The 21,933-nt window shown below is 42.4% G+C and overlaps 1 protein-coding gene across 1 annotated transcript in view; it reads right to left on the bottom strand.

The window, feature by feature from the left end:
- igf1ra (insulin-like growth factor 1a receptor) overlaps positions 1–21,933 on the bottom strand; it is an 87,772-nt gene that overhangs the window by 6,152 nt on the left and 59,687 nt on the right. The window contains exons 3-20 of the mRNA XM_049574262.1: positions 20,358–20,658; positions 19,236–19,372; positions 16,991–17,135; positions 15,983–16,191; positions 15,076–15,202; positions 13,945–14,180; positions 13,678–13,845; positions 12,628–12,835; positions 8,104–8,390; positions 7,857–7,999; positions 6,498–6,663; positions 6,268–6,370; positions 5,961–6,031; positions 5,636–5,865; positions 3,940–4,044; positions 3,573–3,732; positions 3,197–3,326; positions 168–302 (exon numbers count right to left, since the gene is read on the bottom strand). Coding sequence (XP_049430219.1) covers positions 168–302; positions 3,197–3,326; positions 3,573–3,732; positions 3,940–4,044; positions 5,636–5,865; positions 5,961–6,031; positions 6,268–6,370; positions 6,498–6,663; positions 7,857–7,999; positions 8,104–8,390; positions 12,628–12,835; positions 13,678–13,845; positions 13,945–14,180; positions 15,076–15,202; positions 15,983–16,191; positions 16,991–17,135; positions 19,236–19,372; positions 20,358–20,658 — 3,061 coding nt within the window. The remainder of the gene's footprint in view (positions 1–167; positions 303–3,196; positions 3,327–3,572; positions 3,733–3,939; positions 4,045–5,635; positions 5,866–5,960; positions 6,032–6,267; positions 6,371–6,497; positions 6,664–7,856; positions 8,000–8,103; positions 8,391–12,627; positions 12,836–13,677; positions 13,846–13,944; positions 14,181–15,075; positions 15,203–15,982; positions 16,192–16,990; positions 17,136–19,235; positions 19,373–20,357; positions 20,659–21,933) is intronic.

Below are 21,933 nucleotides of genomic sequence, written 5' to 3'. Positions count from 1 at the left end.
ATAGACGTTGGGCAAAATATTAATGGGACAGAAGGCTGAGCGAGGCAGCAGTAGGCAGTAGAGGACAAAAAAACAATGCATCCTTTAAGGGTGCTGTAACATTAACCTGAAAGATTTAAGGTGTATGATATTACGCGATTATTAATGACAGGTACAAGGAGACTTACAGCATGTCGGGGCAGTTGTCAGGTTTGTCCAAGAGTCCTCCTTCCATGACGAAGCGCAGCACTTGTTCATTGGACATGCCCTGGTAAGGCTGTTCTGCTAAGGTGGCGATCTCCCACAGCACGACACCAAATGACCTGTGTAAGAAATGAGACGATCATTTTTAAAATATACATACATTGATGCTTCTTATCTGATGCGAATTCAGTGCTGCTTACATTGAGTGCAACAACAGAAACGGTTTAAGGCTGATGTAGCAATGACCGCCAAGGACAACAGTTTTATTGCTTCTAGATAGGTCGTACATTTCAAGGTCCAAATGTGACAGAAGAAAGTCTTACTAAGGAATGCGAGGGATGAAAAAACACACTATACTCACTTAAAGGAAGTTTTGGTCCTCAGACTTTCAGCAAGTAATTAATTCATTTATTAAATTGTACCTGGTGAAGGTCCAACAACCAAAACATTATCAATTAAGGGAGTACTAATGGTAACTTTCCCTCCAGATACAAAGCCTGTACAGTACACCTTCCATTAGCCGTAACCATCTTTCAAAGCATACTTTAAAAATATGTTTTTCCTGGCTTTCAGGCAGCCGGTGGTTTCCTTTTGCTTCACTAAGACTCAGCCTACATGCTTGAGTCAAGTAATCCACAACAGTGAATATAATGGCTACTTTTAATATTGTAAATTTTACATTATAGTTGTTTTATTCAACTTTAAGTAAAGACTTTGTAAGAATTTGTAGTCTATGCATGAGTTGCATTTAATTAGCTAATAAAAAGCAAAACAAAAAACTAGAAAAATATATTTGCTGGAGCAAGCAAAAAAAACAAAACAAAACACTGGTATGAACCTTTAAAGCTGCACTAATTACATTTTTTTGTCACATTTCTTCGAATGACTGTGTATTGCTAATACTGATGCTTGTAGAGATGAACCCACAGAGAATTACCCGACTGCAGTTCCCCAGAGTTCTCAACTTTTCAAGGTGATATTACATCAGTGTTGCATTTACAGCATGCTCCACCACCTCGACAGTGGCCAAAAAAAAAAAAAAACAGCCTTAAAATGCTTTTTATGTAAATAAGAATAAGGATAATAATAACTTTATATAGCACCTTCAAAAGCAGATTTTACAAAGTGCTTTGACAAAATTAGGGTCAATAGGTTAAGTTGAAGTTAAAACAAGAAGGCAAAAAATGCAAGATGCAAAATATCCATATAAATAAATACAAATGAAAAGAATAAAAGCAATAAAAAGATAATAAAAAGATAATAAAAAGAAATAAAAAGACAACATCACACAAAAGCAAGACTATAAAGATGGGTCTTAGGAAGTGATGTAAAAGCAGTCACTGTTTCTGCGAGTCTTATCTCCTCAGGCAGGTCAACCCAAAGCTGAGGGGCTCTGATGGCAAAAGCATCATACTCTTTACATGTAAACCTCAACTTTGGAGCAGCCAGAAGGGCCCCACCTGAAGATCTGAGGGTGTGAACTGGCTCATATGAGGTAAACATTTCTGCTATGCAGCTTGGGGCCAGACCCAGACGAGCTATAAAAGTGAAATCTTAAAATCAATTCTAAAATTAACAGAGTGCCGATGAAGAGAGGCTAGGATTGAGGTGATGTAATGTTGTCAGTTAAAACCAGTAAGAGGCCTTGCTGCTATTTTGAACTAGCTGGAGGTGAGAGAGTGATTCTAAACTTGGGTTAGATTTAAATTAATTATTAAAACAGACGTGTTACGCACAGCTAGTTGTGGATTTCTGCCCCTAAGTGGCTAAAAAGCAGCTTAAAATACTGCAACTTTAGATCCCTACATTATCTTGAGCACAAGTACCCTATTAACTAAACTTTAATGGTCAGAGAAAGAGTAACCTGACCACATTTACTGAGCACAGGATGTTGGAGAATGCAGCTTCTCCTTATGTTATCCACATCATGTTAAACCTAAAACCTGGCAGCCTGAGTAGAGTAATGTAAGCCGTGTATCAGCGTACCAGTCAGTGAATCACAATGATGTCATTACTGCAGGAACCAGCCTGAGCATAAAGTATTTACAGTACGGTTAACGTCACCTCCGTTTAACCTCAAGCTACCTCGCACCGAAATTACTATGAAACTATTCATGGAGAAAATTCTTAACTCGACTTACAAAAACCACAATATTTGTTCACTCTTGCTCGCCATAATTTCACAACTGGCACGAGTTCAGAGAGTACATTCAACAGTCCTTTAAACAGTCTTATTACAACACTGCACATAAGTGGCTGAAACTGTTTTGTGCTGACAGACAAAGCCACACTCAGACAGCTTTTCCCGATCAACAAAATAAAAGTCACCTACTCGCGGATTCCTAAGAAGCCCATAATGGGTTCGTCTTACGCTAAACTTCATCTGTGCAACATCAAAGAGGAAGATATAGAACACAAATGTGGAGGTGGGTTTGCGCTGGCACTGCAACCTCTCATTTAAGAACATCTGGAGCAGTTTAACCCACTCTGAGGGACTGACCCGTGGGACATTTTGAGTTGGGAAACAAAAACTTGCGACTGAGCTAGTAAACACTTGTGTTTCTCTACGACGGCGTCGCTACAGATAGAAAAATGTGGCAGAAGTGTAAACTGAGATTTCACTGCAAGCTGGCATAAAAAAGGTGTCAGTAAAAAAAAAAAAAAAAGATTTATCTTGTTCTACGCTCCTCTGTCAGGGAGAGAGGAATTTCCAGAGAGCAAGCTGGAAACCAAAAGATTGCGATGGTTTTGGAAGTACTAGCTGTCATAGTATGCACAGAGGGGAGAGAGGACAGGAAATGCATGTTCAAACTGTTAAAAGTAAGGAATGTTAAGAATACGGGCCCGCGAATTGAAATACTATATGTTTTTATAGCTTCGACTCCACAGCATGAAATATTTTAGCGTATCCACACACACAAATATGTAGACATTTCTGGAATACCTCGCGAGCCCCTTGGATTAGGGCAGGTTTATACATGAATAATGCAGGTTTGCGAGTGTGTTCTCATACCAGACATCTGACATTGTAGTGAACACGCCATCTTTCAGCGACTCTGGAGACATCCAGCGGACAGGCAGCAGGCCCTTCCCTCCTTTTCTGTAGTAATCCGTCTCATAAATATCTCTGGTCATGCCAAAATCTGAGGAAAAAAATGAAAACAGAGGTTGGGGAAGCCACTAAATATCACTCATTCTGTGTGGGAGAGGGAGCTCCTGAGAGCTCATCCATCCCCTCACCTCCTCCCTCTCCGTGTCCATCTACATTAAGACTCCACTGCCTCAGGCACTCACTGAAATCCAAACACTTATTTTTTCCAGGGCCGGTAGAGTGGGTTCAGCATTGAGCAACCAGGGGAGGCTGAAGGCACCACATTAACTTGACTTACCTCCAATCTTCACAGTGAAGTCCTCAGCTACCATGCAGTTCCTGGCAGCCAAATCTCTGTGGACAAATTTGTTGGCATTTAGGTACGACATGCCGTCGGCAATTTCCCCTGCCATCTGGATCATCTTTTTGAGCGGGGGTAGGACCTGGCTTGTGGCATTCTGGGGAGAGCACAGAGCACGAAAAAACACTGTTCAGTCAGCCACAGCGCTGGACACTGCTTACAGTTCAGCATTACAAAGTGAGGGCTGGATGCTGTGTGTGGAAATGTGGGTGTGGGAGAAGGGCCTCAAAAAGGGGGACAGGATGTGTGTATGTGTTTATCACCTATTTCTGTGTGTGTGGGTGTGTGAGGAAAAGCAGCTTACTTCTTTGCGTAGAGACCGCAGGTAGCTCTTGAGATCTCCACGGGTCATCAGCTCCATAATCACCAAGGTTGGCTGTCCCTGAGAGACCACGCCCAGCAGACGCACCTACACCAATCACAGTAGAGCACAGGTTGGGTATGATGAGGCAAAAGTCCCAAAAACAAAATATACTTTAAATCTAAGCAGGTTTTTCATATGTAGTGTCTAAGTACTGGCGAGTACACCATTATCTGCATCTGTAGCTGTATCTGTTCAACCAACTAAAACATCTGTATCTGAATTAGTACTTGAAATGAGGGCGTCTGAGAGTGGGTGGGACCTAAACTGGAGATGAGCGGGATCTAATTAGAAGTTGTCATTTTAAGCCTCAAATTGGTATGGGTTGATCAGAAGTAGGTGTGTTTATCATTTATTAGAAAACTACAGTACAGATATAGACCCATTTTATTTGAATAATACTCGTATTCATTAAAAGTCATTCTCTGTATCCATTTCATCGAGTATTCAGCTCAACTCTAGTATTGTTTGTATAGAAACATACTTAAAAAAAATGTTTTTTTTTGTGTTGTTGATGGACACGGTTCTCCCACAATGCAATGCACAAAGGAAATGTAACCACAGATGGTGGTGAGACAGCTCCAGGATCCAGGAACACATCAGAAAACAAAAATAACTATGACAATTTTTGGAAAAACACTGACTTTCTGTGTGTGACAAATTTAACTGGCAGCTCGATTTATGTGCGATGGTGCATGCATTGTATCATTTCATGTTAGTATAAACCAGATGATTTCTTGTACACTGACTACAAAAACAACAAAGATTGGTATTTAGTTTAAAGGTATACTATGCAGGATTGTGGATTACTGTTTCTTAACAGGCTTGCCAGTGAAAGTGAAAGTCAACCCCAGATTCATTCTCATTTGGTCGCTACAGTTTTACAAAGCCCCGACCTCACCTTAGCTCTACGGGTGTACATGCCCATAAACATCCAGAGCACAAAAAATGTCTGTCTCTGCAGGGGAATACATCCCTTACACTTCTAGTGGGTAATAAGTGATGATGGACAGGGGTTACTTCCTGTATGAGTCTATACATTGTTTTTTAAATCCTGCATGGTGTACATTTAATGTATAAAATTAGTAGATAGTAGAAGCAGCTGTTTAATTGTTCATATTTTACATCTTATTTTCATATTTTAAAATACAGTTTCTCTTTAACTTGCTTTGAAGATTGTAAAAAAAAAAATAATTTCCTTTAAATCATACAAATTGAATTTAATAATTAAGTGTTTGGCTTTTTAGCAGCCAGAGTTAATGAAAAGGTTGTTACAGCAGCTTTCCGGAAGGGAAAAATCTTTAACACATCCGTTTAACGTAGTTAATGAGGCTGTGATCACGCTGATGAGAGAATCTACACAATCTCCAGGAGGCTAAACCATGCCTCGGGCTGTGGCTGCCTAAGCAAAGACAAGCACGTTGTACTCGGCGCTTGTGACCCGCTGACACCTTTCTCTCTGCATCTATGCAGATTAATTAGGAAATGATGATAATCGAGAGCACTTTCTTACTACCGGGTTCAATATAATGATGTGTTGGTTTATTTTAAGCCGTGCTGTGGTGATGTATCTGCATTTATTCCAGGCTTTTCTCACTCAGGTGCATGATGGTGACCATGTCCACTGTGTCCATCTTACCACGTGATGACAGTTAAACTCCTTCATGACAGACGCTTCATTCAAAAACTCAATGCGCTCCCTCATGCTGGCCGACTCATTGACCGTCTTGATGGCCACCCGTGTTTCAGGTTCGTCCTTGACCACTCCTTTGGCGATGCCTTCGTACACCATGCCAAAGGAGCCCTGGCCCAGCTCCTTGTGCATTGTGATCTTCTCCCTGGCCACCTCCCACTCATCTGGGACATACACTGGCACAACACAACAGGCAGCACGTCAGCAACACACACACACACACAGTGAAACTTAACAAGAAAAACACTGACGAGATATTGAATATTCTTACTATCAGCAGCACTGAAGTACTCAGGGTTGACAGACGCATAAAGGACTCCATTCCCCAATCTGTCGCTATTCCTGTTGACACAAAAACAGCTGAGTTAGTCAGCAGGCAGCTCCGATTGTGGACGGGATGTGTAATCCTCCATAAGAACTCTCGTCTTTACCACAGGGGAATGTTAATGAAAACAACACCTATTAACTCTAATTAACGTTACACTGGTCATTAAGTTTCATGAGCACGGCGAGGTAGAGCAACACTGTCGAGAGACTTTGTCTGGCAATGTGGAAAGTATGTTCATAAAAACACTTGCCTCTTCTTGTTGACGAAGAAGAGAATCGTGGTGATGCTGGCAATGAAAAGTGTCACTATGATGGGAATTATGATGACCAAGTAGAACGTAACACCATCGTCTCCTGCCAGACAGAGCAGAGAAATACAAGTGATCAGCACTGACTAAAGGTGTCAGTTCTTATCAATGCTCAATTAGACAAGAAAAATCCTAAATATACAGTATTTAAAGTGGGAGAAATGGTGTTTTACGTTTGGGTGGAGGCACGTAGAAGGACACGCTCTCCGTCCAGGAGCCGTTCCCCGCAAGCGAAGTGGCACGTACGCGAGCAGAGTAATTCCCCGAGCCCAGGTTGGTCAGCCGAGCTCCTTTGTGCTCGCGGTACTGTTGCCGTGACACACACTCGTGTTTCTCAGGCTGGAAGCAAACACATGGTGGTTAATGTTTGAAAGACAGTGAACAATCAAAGTCAGTCAGAATCAGGTAAGGAGAGTAAAACGTAGAGTAAAAAGTATTGTGTTTTCAAAAATAAATTCAATATAGGGACTTTCAGATCTATCACTTTATAGTCCTGCCCCAGTAAAAATCTATTTTGCTTTTTGTTACTTCACTTGAACACTTGAGCTTCGCTTTGCAGAAAGAATAATGTGCACAGTATGACACCACACTTGAAGGCTGTTTTCACATTTATCTGCTAGTGAGGGAATTCTTAAGATGTGTTGGCAACATGAAGTAAAATAGATATTTTGTCACATATATAAACTTTGTAAATGCACAATATTTTCATATGCATGCATACCATAGAGATCAATAATGGATGTCAATGTTGACAATTTTTAGAATTTTTAACTACATCATTGAACTTTTTGTGGAAAAACCATATGGAGACAAATTATTACACCAAGCAGTGTTCATATATTCTTAAGTATTTTGTCTTAAAGGTCCAGTGTGTAGGATTTAGGGGGACATATTGGCTGAAAGTGAATATAAATGGTATGTTTTCTTAATTGTATAATCACCCAAAAATAAGAATGGTTGTGTTTTCTTAACCTTAGAATGAGCTGTTTATATCTACATAGGGAGCCTGTCCTTGTCTACAGAGATCGGCATGTTGCACCAGCATGTTTCTACAGTAGCTCTGTACAGATAAACCAAACGCTCTCAGGGCCATTCACATTTTGGCATTGGACGCTGTATTTAGCAGCCCCTCCGCAACGAACAGTGTCGGAAAAACACAGACTTTTTTAATGTGAAACTTAACTCTGTGTTTTCTCTGGTTTAAATCACCTGATCTGTTTGTTCAGAAAAAGAAGAGACCCCTGTGGATAATTTGGCTCCTGGTAAAGACCTCCTGAATGTCTAGATCTTGAATTATTAGAGAAAAAGGTGAGCACACATTTGCAGATGCTAGGCTAACAGCTGTTTATTAATTCAGCTCTTTGTAAAAGAAAAAAAAAAAAAAAAACAACTCCTGAATAAAGAAGCCTACTCAGGAGAAGTTTCAGCTGGTTGTAATCTGCAATCCTCACTGCTACACGTCACTACATCTCCCTAAATCTTACACACTGTTCCTTTAAAATATGTCCGAGGGAATCTTTAGTTATACTCACCTCAGTCCCCAGACGGAACTTGATCTCATACATCAGGATGAGTCCGTTGGGCATGGCAGGCTCTGGCCAGTGCAGCACCACACAACCTTCAACCTTATCACTCCTCTCAAAGATCACCTTTCCAGGGATGTCATCTGCCTTGACTGGGAAACACACGCACAACATTACAACAAGCATTGTCTACAGTGTAATAGCAGCATACTGTGCCACACTTTCATCAAAGATTGTATTCAGGTCACTCTCTAACCTGCAGGTTTGGTCCTGGAGAAGACGAAGGCTCCAGCGCTGCAGCGCCCCACCTCTTCGTTGCAGGCGTGGATGTCGATGCGGTAGACAGTGAAGGGCCGCAGGGTGGGGATCTCTAAATATTCTACTGAGCTCTTGTCTTCTGAGAAGGGGTATTCTCTGATAGGAGGAATGCCATCTGTACTGTTATCCCCCAGGCCCATGGAGGTATTCCCTCGACCAACACCGTCAGGCAGCAGTGTGTTGTTAGCCACACCAAAAACATCTCTACGTCGACGATCTGGAGGTCTGAAATAAAGAGGATACAACAGCTGAAAGAAACCTGATTTTGAAAACGGTCAGTGGTCAAATACCGACACTTTTGGTTGATAGTTAGACCGAATGACCCCCTGGAAATGAGACCTAACAACCTACAAACTATTTTTCTCCAGAGTTACATACAGCACTTTTAAGTATAATAAGCACTGTTATTATGATAAAAGACAGAAAGGTGTACAGTATGTCCTGAATATCTTATCGTCAGACATAAGTGTAGGTTTATAACTCCCAAAAGCATTTTACACATAGCTGAAGCATCTCACAACCGGGTGGAGTGAGTGTATGTGTATGAGTGTGTGTGTGTGTGTATGTGTGTGTTTGCCATGTATCCAGATGCTGCATACTACTCCCTGCGGAGCTGTGTGGAAGGATGAGGTCAGACAGATCACAGCGAGGTAGACAGACAGAAAAAGAGAAGTTTTCCAGAGAAAGAAAAAGAAAAAACTTTCTGTGTGACAAGAGGAAAAAAAGCTGACATGACAGAAAATATGGCTTTTATCTCTGTGACACTGACATCCTGAACCAAACTGTTCAATCATAATGACCAATTTTCAGCAGCCAAACTGAGGGCATTGTGTCGAATGGACATGTGGTCTCATAGTGCAGATGATAAGCTGTGGAGCCACCTGGAGCTGGACATCGTCATTACTGAGGGCAAGCAGGTGCTGACAGCTGTGGCTGTCGCAGCAGCAGAGGCACATCAGACGCCACGGGGCACACTGCCTACAGTAGCTACCTGCGAAATCATCAGCTGAGACAGATGGACAAAGAAAAGTGTCCCAACTCTGATTGAGTTTGAAAATGAAATCTGTATCGACAGCAGGTGACAAAAGGTGATAAACAGTATATGGAGCCTTTACGGAGCTCTTACAAGGTTATAAATGTTCAGGGGTTGTTTGGAAATGTAATGAGGACAGCATGAACAGGTGGCTAGGTTTTATTGCAGCGTATAAAACAGCACAGATATGATTCAAGCTGCAGACTGGGGATTCACAACTAACTGTCATTTTCATTGTTGATCAATTCATAGATTTTTTTTTCTTTCTGTAGCTTTAAGGTAGTTTAGATGATGTATTAAGATACAAAATTTGAATCTAAGTATATATGTTTCAACCTGAAAATGCTATTTTGTCAAGCTCCTCTTAATAAACTGTTTCCTACGTGACCTGACATAGGTTTCTGCACAACGTCGCTGCTATATAAACCCATGAACTAATGTGGACACCATGTTATTTTAGTTCCCAAAGTAACACAGTAACAGACAAACTAAACTAGACCAGCAACTTCCATGTGATGTGTGGTAAAGTTACTGTGTCTGTCAACTGAGTCTGAAGGCTTTAAAGAGAGAGCGTAGATACAAATAATCAACACTGTAATCCACATCAGTGGCTCCCAGTGGTTTCACAGTTTAATACATTCAGCGTCATACTTGCATTTGGCCATGTCGTTAAGCTAGTTTGCTGTCTCTGTCAAGTAGCGGTCTGTTAGTATCTCACTCTACAGCAGAAAACAGCATTTCAAAATAAAAGCTCTGCGCTGGAAATTTACAGTACTTAAAAATAAAGTGTGTTTACAAGCTTGACACGTTCACGAGTCACCTGCGGTCCATTCAGAATGGGCCCATGGCCCAGTTTTGGACCACGACCCACTAGTTGGGAACCACTGCTCTACATCAGCACTTTCTGATAATGACTGAGGGGGAGTTTCAATTTGAAAAACACTCAAAAAAACACAGATGGACCTGCCCTCTAGCCCGAGGTGATTCCTAAAAGGTACTTGTTTTGTCCAGCTAACACTCCAAAATCCAAAAATATTCAATTTACTATCAAACAAGACAAACTCATCACAAATAACAAGCTGGACACTGAGATTTTTTTTGGCATTTTTGCTTAAAATTGCTTAAAATTAGATTATTAAAAGAGCTGCTGTTCATTTATCTGGTAATCAACTTATTATTCAGCTCTACCGGGAGTAATAAAAATTCTCAGCTCAGACTGAGCAAAGCATCTTTTGTGTCTGAGCAGACATACACCTACACCATGAGTTCACAGACACAGAAAGATCCGTGGGAAAGACCAGTCGCACTGACATGTCAACATTCATCTCTGGCAGTTATAAGTGGAGCGGTACAATCTCAAAGTCCAGCACTCGAAAACTGCTACTGTTACTACTGGAAAACACATAAAAAAGATATGAAAACTGACAGGAGAGTTATGGATGGAGGGACGCAGATTTGCACTAGTAAACCTTGAGCTATCCTGTATCAAAAGTGATAGAAAAAGAGGAAGATAGATGGATAGACCCCACCAAGAGGCCAGATGAAAGACAACTTGAGGGATCCAATTTCTGTATGTGCAATGATAGTGTTGTGGTTAAGCAGGGCGGTCCGAACACTGTGAGAAAGCTCTTCAGCTGACTGAAGCATGACCTTATAACTAGTGAGTTACTACAGTTAGTGTCCTGACCTCGCCCGCTAAAAAAAGATCTACCTTTACGCAATGGAATCCAGAGAGGAAAGCCGTGACTACACATTCAGTCTGTGGTGAGTAGGGCACATTATTAGCCTTTAGCCTGCACATACTACAGGCTCACAGAGAAGAGCGAAAGATGTCTGGATCTGACAGAAGAGATAACTTCCAGGGAGTCCTTATCATCTAATCTCGTATATATTCATCATAAGTTTCAACAGCAGGCGATTACAGTAAATAAATGCTTCAGTCAGCTGATAACAGGTTTTGGATCGTACCACAACGTCTCCTAAACAGACACTGGCAGCCATCCTCTTTGTGCAGCCACCCTCCCTCCCACTCCACCACTAAATCAGTCTGCCTTCCTTACTTTGTGTTTGTCTTCTATCGCTGATGGGGCTATTCCCTCATTCATTTGAATTCCAGATGGATTCACTGTACATTTCCTGGCAGCTGTCTCACTCCAGAAAAAAAACAGAAAAAAGTCCCGGACAAAGAGAGCGTGCAAGGGGAGGAGGAGAGGAGTGCCGAGTGGAGGGGAACAGAATGGAAAACATTTCCTCTTCTTTCTGTTTCTGTTTTCACCCGCCCTCTTTCCCCTCACCCCGGGTCTAAACCCTGAACTTTTGAAAAAACCTCCCTGATTTCGGAGCCCTTTCCCTGGAGTGGTTTGTAATAATGCTGGCTCTGTTACAGTGGAGAGTCTGTGCATACACAGGCTGAGCCCTTCGCTGCAGGCCCGGGACCTGCCATCCGCTTGTTTCCTAGACAGCTATACTATAACAAATCAACACAGCCAGAGAGAGGAGGAAGAGGAGGGAAGGGGGGGGGGGCAGATATGAGTTCAATTACAACAGAAAGCTGTTTTATTATTCTTCCTCCAAAGACATATCGATCCAATTCCACAAGAGCGTTGCAAAGGAATAAAGAAGGGCACTGTAACGCTGTTTGAATGAATGAACTTTGGAGGCTCAAAGGCATTGTTTAAGGCTATGGATTTATAAGATACCTGCTGAGTGTTCTTCGCAGGAGGCAACAAGTATATCAAAAGGTCTCCATATTTCACTGAGATGGATGTTGCTGATGGAGTGTAACAGCTCCAATCTACAAAATGCACAGATTGTGTGTGGCTGTCTATATGAGAATAAAGGAGGGTGGGAGGAGAACGGAGAGAGAGTTTTTGAAACAGTGAAACATCCTTCGCCACGAGCAAGTTAAATGATAACACAACACAGATGTCAGTCCCTATTGTGGGGAACAAAAGCTTGAGCAGCTACGAGTGTGCAGCCAAACTAGGCCCTTCAGACTCCTTAATCACATCTCTCTCCTGGGTTTGTTTGTGTTGCCTAAATTGCTGCCTGCTAGGTCCTAACATCCCCCGTGCCACTGTTGCCACGGCAACGTGAAGCCACAAGAGCACTGAGAAGGCTTTGGATCCTACTCAGCGTGTCTCCTCATCTGCGCCGCCCGACAAAAGGGCCGAGCCCAGCGGGCCGGCTCAGCCCCCGTCAGGTCCCTCTACGCCCCCGTGCTCGGATCCTGTCAGCTCCACAGAGGAGCCATTACGACCCGGGCCGCCACCTCATCCCTCACTTTGCCCAATCAGGACAAACAAGTTCAGCTCTTTGATGGCCATCAACACAGAATGAAAGGAGGCAGAGAGCAGGAGCTGTAAACAGTTTAGGGAGACCACTGTGAGGCTGATATTATATCTCATCTACGTCTGTGAGTTACTATACCTCGGCAGAAAGATGGCATTGTGAAGGAAGTTCTCAAAGATTTTAAAGAAGACACGGTCATCCTTCTCCCGGTCTTTCTCCTCAGGCGTCTTCTGGCAAACACAACACGGGCCCTTCTCTGCCCCCGCCAGGTCTGACTTGGTGGGCTTGGTGTTGTCTTCCATGTCTGTGAACCCCGTGGCTGGGAAACGGATCGGGATCTTCAGCTCTGTTTTAGGAGAAACCAAGAGGGGTTAGCAACAGGAAGCACTCTGCATCATCAAAACAGCTGCTTATAATAGATTCTGACACACTTCCTGCACAAAGTTATGTGTCAGTATGAAAGATATACTATGCAGCATTTTCCTAACAAACAATGTAGAGAGTCATACAGAAATAATCCCTCTCAGTCATCAACTTACGATCCACTAGTAGTTTGTGGTGGTGTGTATTCCTGCAGATACTCTGCCCTCTGCCTTTATTTTCTTGTTTTCCTCTCATTTTCTTTTTTTGGGACACTTATGGGTGTGTAACCAGCGCTCAGGTAAGTTTGGGACTTTATAAAAAGGTAGAAACCAGGTGCCAGACCATAGGCAGCAGGCATCAAGAGACAAATTTTAGCAAGGCGAAACTTTAGCTTATGGTGGCGAGCGTGTTCACAAACAGTTACCGACAATCCCGCATAGTACACCTTTAAAGGAACAATCTAACATTTTGAGCAATAAATATATTCACTTTCTTGCTGAGAATAAGATGATAATATTGATACCACTCTTATGTTTGTGTGTAAATATGAAGCTACAGCCAGCAGCTAGTTAGCTTAGCTTAGCACTGGAAACAGCTAACCAGACTCCCCCTGTTTCCTGTCTTTATGCTAAGCTAAACTAACTAGCTGCTGGTTGGAGGTGCATATATAACAGACAGACCTGAAAGTGAAAGCAAATGAATGTATTTCCAACAATGTCTGGCTGTGTTTTTTTTTTTTATTATTATTATAAGGAAGGACTTTTCAGTAGCAAAGCTCCGACAATAAATAGATGGTTGCTGTTTTGTAGAATGACTCATGCACACCTTTGGAGCAGTAGTTATGATGGTAGAGCTCCCTGTCCTCAGGCTGCTGCTGCCAGCGGACGAGGTAGTAGGTCAGATTGCCGTTGGGAAAGACTGGAGGTGACCACTTCACCATTAGCTTTGTTGAGGAGTTGGCATATGCACGGGCGTCTTTGGGCACAGACGGCACTGCAATAGAGACAAAGTCACAGTATGTTAGATTAAAATGTTGTTCAGTAATTAGAATGCAGCATTGCAATCACTAATTATTTCCACAGACAGACTTACGGGATGGCCGTGTGCGAATGTAGATTATATCACTCTTTGCTCCAGTAATGTGTTTGTCCTCCACCTGCAGGGTAATGGCCTTCACAAAAATAGCATACTGGGTCCAGGGCTTGAGGTGTTGAAGAGTGACTTTTGGGTCAATGATTTTATCCAGAGGGAGATCCACGTCCACCATGTGCCAGCTGTTTGAGCCACAGCCATCCTGCCCGTCAAACTCTGTGATGTTCTGGAAAGGGCTGGTGAAGGCACAAAACATTGCACTGACAAAAAGGACTAAACACAACATGTTCACCATTTACAAAAGAAATGACATCCATGACATCTAGTACGAAAGTAAAAAACATTCTAGGTCATGTTTGAAGATAGGATTCATGTTTGCCAATTGTTGTTGGACATTTCCGGGACCATTTTACAAAGCAAACCATGCAATTTTTGGGTGATTACCTACCTTCAAGTCAGCTTTTTGTTTCACTGAGTACAAGTACAATTAGAGAATCTGACAGGTAATCAAACCCAGATCTCAAACAATAAGCAGACATGGATGTTGTGAACATGATGTTGTCAATTTTGTTGTTTGTACTGCATTAGAGGAATTCTTCTGTTGGTCATCTGAGTGCCTCGAAGGCAGGAAAGCCATCCAAGCGCTCAAACATTCTCTTTGGAAAATGGTTGTCAGTAAAATGAGGTGCACACAGTTTGCAGTGACTGGGGCAAAATATGTAAAACCAGACAGATATGATCATGTGAGATTTAGTTTGTCCTAAAAATGCTCTGATTGAGTGGAACCTTGTGTCTGAGACATTAAAGATTCAGTGTGTAGGATTTAGTGGCATCCAGCAAAACTGAAACTTCTCCCATGTGCCCAGCTTGTAGGAGAGCCAAAGGTGGCCAACACAAATACGAGAAAATGTGAATGGCCGTATCTAGAGCCAGTGTTTCATTTGTCTGATCTGGGCTACTGCAGATAAACATGGCGGACTCCGTAGAGGATGACCCACTCATTCTAAGGTACCAAAGGATTCTACTTTCAGGCGATTATAAACTAATGACAACATAGTTATATACCATTTCTGCCAATAGATGCCCCTAAAGCCTACACTCCAATGACTTGTTTGTCTTCTGAGTACTCACGACTCCTTGTAGTAGACTATAAAGCTGATGAGGTCTCTGTAGTATGGTGGCCGGTAGCGCTCCCAAGACAGCTTGATTGTATGGCTCGTTGTGATGTTAGACTTGAACTTCAAGATATGGCTTTCACCTGTTGCAACAGAGCAGGACACTCAGTGAGACACATAAAATACTTAAATGACATGTCATGTTTTTTTTTAAAGGGGAACACAACCGATATGATAATTACAATATGTTATTTCCATGGCCTTGGAAAGTTCGATCAATATTTGTGAACATGAGCTACTCTCTCTCAAAGCCAGAAACCAGAAAAGTTAGTCTCAAACTTGTGATGACATGAAATACAAAGTCTAGAGCTGATCCATAGACAATGAATACTCTATGTGTCGCATTCACCCATTCACACACACACATTCACACACTGTTGGCCAAGGCTACCACCCAAGTTGCCACCTGCTCACTTTTTAGACATTCACACACCGACGACACAGTCATCAGGAGCAATTTGGTGCACAGTATCTTGCCCAAGAACACTTCGACATGTGCTTAGTGTGCTTGGTGGACGATCTGCTCTACTTCCTGAGCCACAGCTGCCCTACAAATGTACCCAAATACTCAGAACATTCCCCTGGGTTCTCTCAGTGTCATCTATAACATCCTCCCTAATTCATTGTCTATGGAGCAGCTCCAGAATTTATACCCTATGACATCACACTCAATTTAGCACTCAATTTTTGTGATTAAGGAGAGTTATTCATGTTAACTAATACTTTTGGACTGTCTTAGACTGTAAGAAAAACATGTATAAATTTTTAAAATGGGTGTAGTTCCTCTTTAATGTCCCCACGTACTGCATGACTGTACACACTCACAAAAAGAGTGTAGATCAAAATATACTGCATATACTCACAGCTGGCTCTTTCACCGTTGTTACGGAAATCTCCCTCCTCTGGCCTCACAGTTATGCCTGTCTTCTCCCACATCTTGTGGATCTCAGACATGCACAGTTTGGGGTTCAGTCGGAAGAAAAGACGTCCATTCCCAATAGTCAGGTTGTGCTGATTCCAGTCCCACAGATGCTGCAGGTGCTGGTTGTTGATGGCGGAGAATGCATACATGCTGATAACGGAAGGAGATCAACAAGAGGTTAAAACCGTCTCTAATAGATGAACAAAAAGGTAGTTTTATTGTAAGTGAACATGTTTTCTGAGAGATTAAGTTGTCAGAAATGTGGTTAAAAACATCTTTTTTTTTGCCACCTGGTGGCAGCGTTAAGCACTGAAACAGGTAGACGTCACATGAGGTCAGGTTTGTGTGTCTGACACACAATGAGCCTGGGATTGTACAGAGGAGGACATGAAACAGACACAGTGCCGTGCTAACACTCTGAGCTGCAGCTGTCAGTAACACAGCAGAACACCTCCAGAGCGAGAGGAATGTCTGCCATCCTCAACAGCATTCCTCTGAGTGAAACTGTACCCTGGGAGAAACGACAACAAGAAGGGCGACAGGATTTCCCATGACCCCTTTGGCCATTACCAAAAAAGCTTTCCCTCATAAATAAGACTGCTGCTGATATCACAGTTTAATGGACCTGAGACTTTCCATTTGTAGCCACAATCACTTATCTAGCCTGTCTGCAGGACTTAGTGAATCATTTAAAAAATGACACTGCAATACACAAGATGCTGGTATATTTAGACTTATAAACTTATATTAATGCACGCATTCAGCGTCCGGGGCAGACACTCATTCAACAAGCAGTCACTCTGACATTTATGTAACTTCAGTGATACGTTGGTGGCAACCTCCCTGCTAGGCTGCGGTCTGCTCATGTCCTCTAATTCCCTCAGTCACCACGCAGACAAGCATGCTCACATTCACAGACACAAAGTGCAGACAAACAGCGCAGACATACTTGTCGATGAGTTCCTGCCCATTGATGTAACGCAGGCTCTTGAGGAAGGACAGCGAGCCAAGTGCGTGGGAGTGTCGAATCTTCACATAGCCCGTCACTTTCTGAATCAATCCCATGAAGCTCTCCAGCTCAGACGCTATGTTATCTGGGGACAGGGGATGAACACACTCAGATGCAAAGCAGAGAGCCACATTGAAAAAAAAAAAAAAAGAAATCCACAGGGATCTCCACTGCTACTATGACACTCAGGCTAGCTCTTAATGCAAATATCCCGATGAGCTTTATCATATGTGGAGATTAGCTCGTGAGCTGCCCTGTCAACTGAACAAATAAACAGCATTATAGCATAATGTGATAATTGGGTTAGAGTGCAGGAAGCAGATGTAATGTTGATTTTGTGGCCCTCACTGCGGATCCCAGCAGCTTAGACCACACAGCCGTTCAACTTTATCTGTATCAGTAATCATAATATTCGCTGGGCAGTCAAGTGTAGCGAGGTTAGTATCATAATGGGTGGCTATAGTATATTGTATGAGAGATTGTAGCTGAATTAAAAATGAGCCTGCTTGTGTAGCGTAGTACGGTCTACAAAGCTTAGTTACGCTACAAGATTTACATTATATGTGCCACTAAAGGGTAACTTTGGTGTTTTCCAACCTCTACCCTATTTTCTTATGTCTGTGTGTCAAAGTGACCGATAGGACAAACACATTTTTGAAATTGGTCCAGTATTGGGCAACACTGCTTCAGCCGGCAGCATCAAAACAAGCTGCAATGTAACCACTCGAGGACAACTTTATTCAAAGGAACCCTACAGAGGTCAGCTTCCTTGTTAAAGAGTAAGATCTTTTTTGTTCATTGAGAAACAGCCCTGAAATGGTCATCGGCAAACACACCAGACTCCATTTAAATACATGGTAATTCGAGTGTGCATAGAACCGGTATATTTTCACATCTAACTGGGTGAATTAAAGGCTTATTTCAACCAAACCAGAGTTGTGGATTGTTGAAACAGTGGACAAACAAACCAAGGTGGCTTTTGTGAGATTTATTTTGATTCTACTGACTTTGAATGGAGTGTGTTTTATGATGATAAAATTAATGTTTATTTAAATGTAGTCTGGTGGGTTTGGTGATAGTGATATTGGGCTGTTTCTGGTTCAACAAAAAGGATCTTTCTCCTTTCCAAAATGTTGTCAGACACTTAGAATAACAATTTAAGCCTGTCTGTGGCAAAAACAAATACTTTAAAGCCCCGTTTCCACCAAGCAGTGCGACACGCTTCAGCTCAGTTTGGTAAAAACGTTGTGGATGGTACCAAATGAACCGTTCCGTACTGTCCCCATTTTTGGTCCTCCCTCTGTTGGGGTACCTAGCACACAGATCTCCTTTACTAAAAAGTGGAGCTGTGAACACTGCAGTCTGTTGACTGGTCAACAGAGGACGTCACTCTGCTCAGGGTCGAGTTGTGGCTGGTTTTGAGGCTCGTGTAATCTCTGTTCTACTGTGGAGAGTTTTACACATATTAGTAAACACTGGGCTAAAGGCCAGTGGCTTTTAAGATGGAGCGTTTACTTGTAATGTTACTCAGTGCATGAGGTGATGATGTGAATCCATCAACACAACTTAAATTTCAATGTGACAACTTTGACCATTACTTTAGTTTTTATATGACACAAACTTTTAGTTATGAGTTGATCTTCAAGCATTTAAAAATATATATATAAATTTCGACCAGATATTTTTGCCTTCGATGGACTTAATACACAAACCCGCCATTTTTAAATATCCCATCGAGACAGACTCACTGCAGCCTGTTCTGTGGACAATAAATGAGGTGCATACTGATAAATGAGGAAATACAGCTGGACGGAGCAATAAGGGACAACAACTCCACCCACATGAAAGAGTACTGTTTGTGGTGGAAACACTAAGCGGACCTAGGGTCTAGGTACCATGTCTGAAGGGTTACTTTTGGTTCCTAAGGTACCATACCCAAAATCTTTGGTGGAAACAGGGCTTAAGTGGACATGAACTGATGGAGCACGAATGCCCTTACTGGTTACATTGCAGCCTGTTTTGGCACTGCCAGCTGCAGTGCTCTTGCCAAATATTGGACCAACTTCCAAAACCGTTTCCATCACATTTGTCACTTAGACACAAAAACATGGAGAAATAGGGTCAAGGTTGAAAAATACTTAAGTTAACCTTTAAAAGCACTATGCTTCTGTAAAGCTTCACTCACTTCCACGGCGGATGTTGATGTCCAGGTTGCCTTCGATGACAGTGCAGTCCTTCAGGGATTGAGCAGCATCCACAGAGTCAATGACAGGTGATGTGCAGGGCTTATCACACGGGCCGTTGCAGGCATTGCATAACATGCTGTACACAGCACAAACAAGAAGGAGGGAGTAAATAAGGAGAAAGAGAAAAAAGTTGGAACTGTCAGAGAATGAGCAAAATCTTCTGTGAACTTTTCTACCTCACCCTGAAATCATTCGTCCACTCCCTAGCTCCCAAGCATTCCAAAGGATTCAGGCAAATAAATTCAGTGCATGATACAAGGTCACCTCTCACACGGAGAGTTTAATCTTTTATGGGCCCTCATCTGAACTCTTGTTTCGTGAGAGAATGACTCACTGCATTGACCTCAGAGACAAAACAGCCGTGGTATGGCCAAAAAATATACAGCAGCAGTGTCTGCGTGAAAAGTTTGGGAATTGACGAGACAAAACAGGGAGGAACGTTGCACACAAAGAAGTTTTCTTGTTCTGGGTTAATGTCAAACAAAGGAAATGTCAAGTGGACATTTTGGTTGAGTCTCTCCTTAAAACCATTGAGTATTAATCTGTAGAGTGGTGAAAACAAGGCACTATGTTGAGCACCTTTCACTCTTTCTAAACAGTCTGAGAAGTCTAAACTTGAATCGTTAACAGTCCAACATGCTCTTGACCTCTTGCACTTCCAGCTTTGAGTCCTACTTTAAGAAAGGAGCCCGTGAAGGCCCAGGTCAGGTGAAGTTCAGCTCAAGGATATTTTATGCAAATGAATTCATTATGCAGGAGTACACAGTGAACACAAGTGGCTTTAGTGTCTGTGAATACTGAAGAGAAACCACACTGCTCTGCACCCAGAAATTAGCCAGGAAATAATACTAAGACCTCTGGCTCTGTGTGTGTAAAAGACCAGGTTAGATGCCGAACGAATTAAACTCGGAACATTAAACAAAGAACACTTGAGAAATCTTGGATATACTGCAAAATGTTTCAAGGAGCCCGTCCTAATATTTCGTACATTCAGTGTGTCACCTGACATGACATTTCCAAATCACCAGGAGCTTAACTAGGAGTGAAGGGTATGTCTTTACCGATTAGTCTCGTTGCGGGTGAAGCCAGAGGGGCAGTCGGGCATGCACTCTCCCCCGTGGATGACGAAGTGAGTGTCGCCGGGCAGGTGCACTTGGGAGCACAGGTCCATGGTGATGCAGCGCCAGCCCTCGAATTTGTAAGTGTCCCGGGGACAGTCCGGCACACAGCGACCCTCGTGGTAATAGTGGAGGCAGGCGGAGCACGCCATGTCGTTGTTGGGTTCCGTGCAGCTGCCCAGGCACTGGCTGTGGCAGCACTCCCCCTTGTCTGTGCAGGCGAGCTTGCAGTGTTGTGGGCATACTGGAGGAGACAGAGAAAGATGGGGAAGAGGTCAGTTTTGGGTGGAGTTAACAGTTTCTCCTGGGCGCTCTTACAACACCAAGGATGACAAAGGTCAAAAGGGTACAGAAGTAATGCCTTTAAAGGACAGATTGTGATTTAAATGTCAAGTACAAATCTTAAATAGCTTCAGAACTTAGTAAATGATGAACGTAGACAATGATTTCAATGATACTAAGATGTGTTTTGTTATAACTGCTTGGTAACAGGCCGGAACGCATACATAAATAGGTTAAAGAGAAGTATGGATTTCGTGTGCATACCCAATATGTGCACATATACACTCAATTGCCAGTTTATTAGGTACACCTCGCTTTTTTTTAAGCCAAATCTGCAACCAGAGAGCCACTAAAAAACAGAACTACATGAAATCTGAACATCTTTGCAATCAAAGTTTATTAGTGGATTGTTTAGACAGAACCAATATATCATCTTGTCATTAATATTCTTCTATAATGGAAAAAAGACAACTGCAGTTAAAAAAAAAAAAAACACTCCCACTACCACTAGTGTCTCTACGAAAGAACTACCGTATGTCCTTCCAGGCTGTGAGAGAAATCGACAGAAAAACGATTGTGTGGGGTGTTTCAAATTAAGCTTGAGCAACATGAATAATAGAAGCTCCTCGCTGTTTACTGCGCATCACCGAGAAACCCAAACCCACAACAATATGTTATCAATAACACGCAGCATTTTCCCGTTGCTTGGGACAGACATTTGACAGATTGTGCATCCTTACAGTTTGTCAGATTTATTGAGCACTGCTTAGAAAATGACCAGTCATATATCAGCCTGCAGCTGTAGAGAGCGAGTCTTTCTGAAGCCAAACTCTGACACGGAATAGACAAAAGTTACTCATTCAGGTAATTAGATGGAAATTAGGTCAGTGCTTGTTTTGTAGATTTACCAACTACTCCTGATCTCATCGGCTTTACACTCAGATTAACAGTGACGGAGATGAAATAGGTGAATGGGAGGCGTCTTCTGTTTTCAATGCTCAAAAGCATTTTTACTGTCGCCTATTTTTAGAGAGGCACTTCTGCAAAAGCAGATGTAAAAGGGAGAAAGCAGATGATTTCCCACTGCTAACTAATCTTGAGACACTGCAGGCCGGGGTGTCCTAGTTTCAGACGAGTCCACTCCATAGAAAAAGCACCTGGAGTGTGTGTGTGTGTGTGTGTGTGTGTGTGTGTGTGTGTCTGCCCTTGTATGAATGATTGTGAAAGGCCTGGTGAC

Source organism: Epinephelus fuscoguttatus, linkage group LG4 (genome assembly GCF_011397635.1).
Source record: "Epinephelus fuscoguttatus linkage group LG4, E.fuscoguttatus.final_Chr_v1".
Classification (NCBI taxonomy): domain Eukaryota; kingdom Metazoa; phylum Chordata; class Actinopteri; order Perciformes; family Serranidae; genus Epinephelus; species Epinephelus fuscoguttatus.
This window is presented reverse-complemented; position numbering and strand designations above follow the sequence as displayed.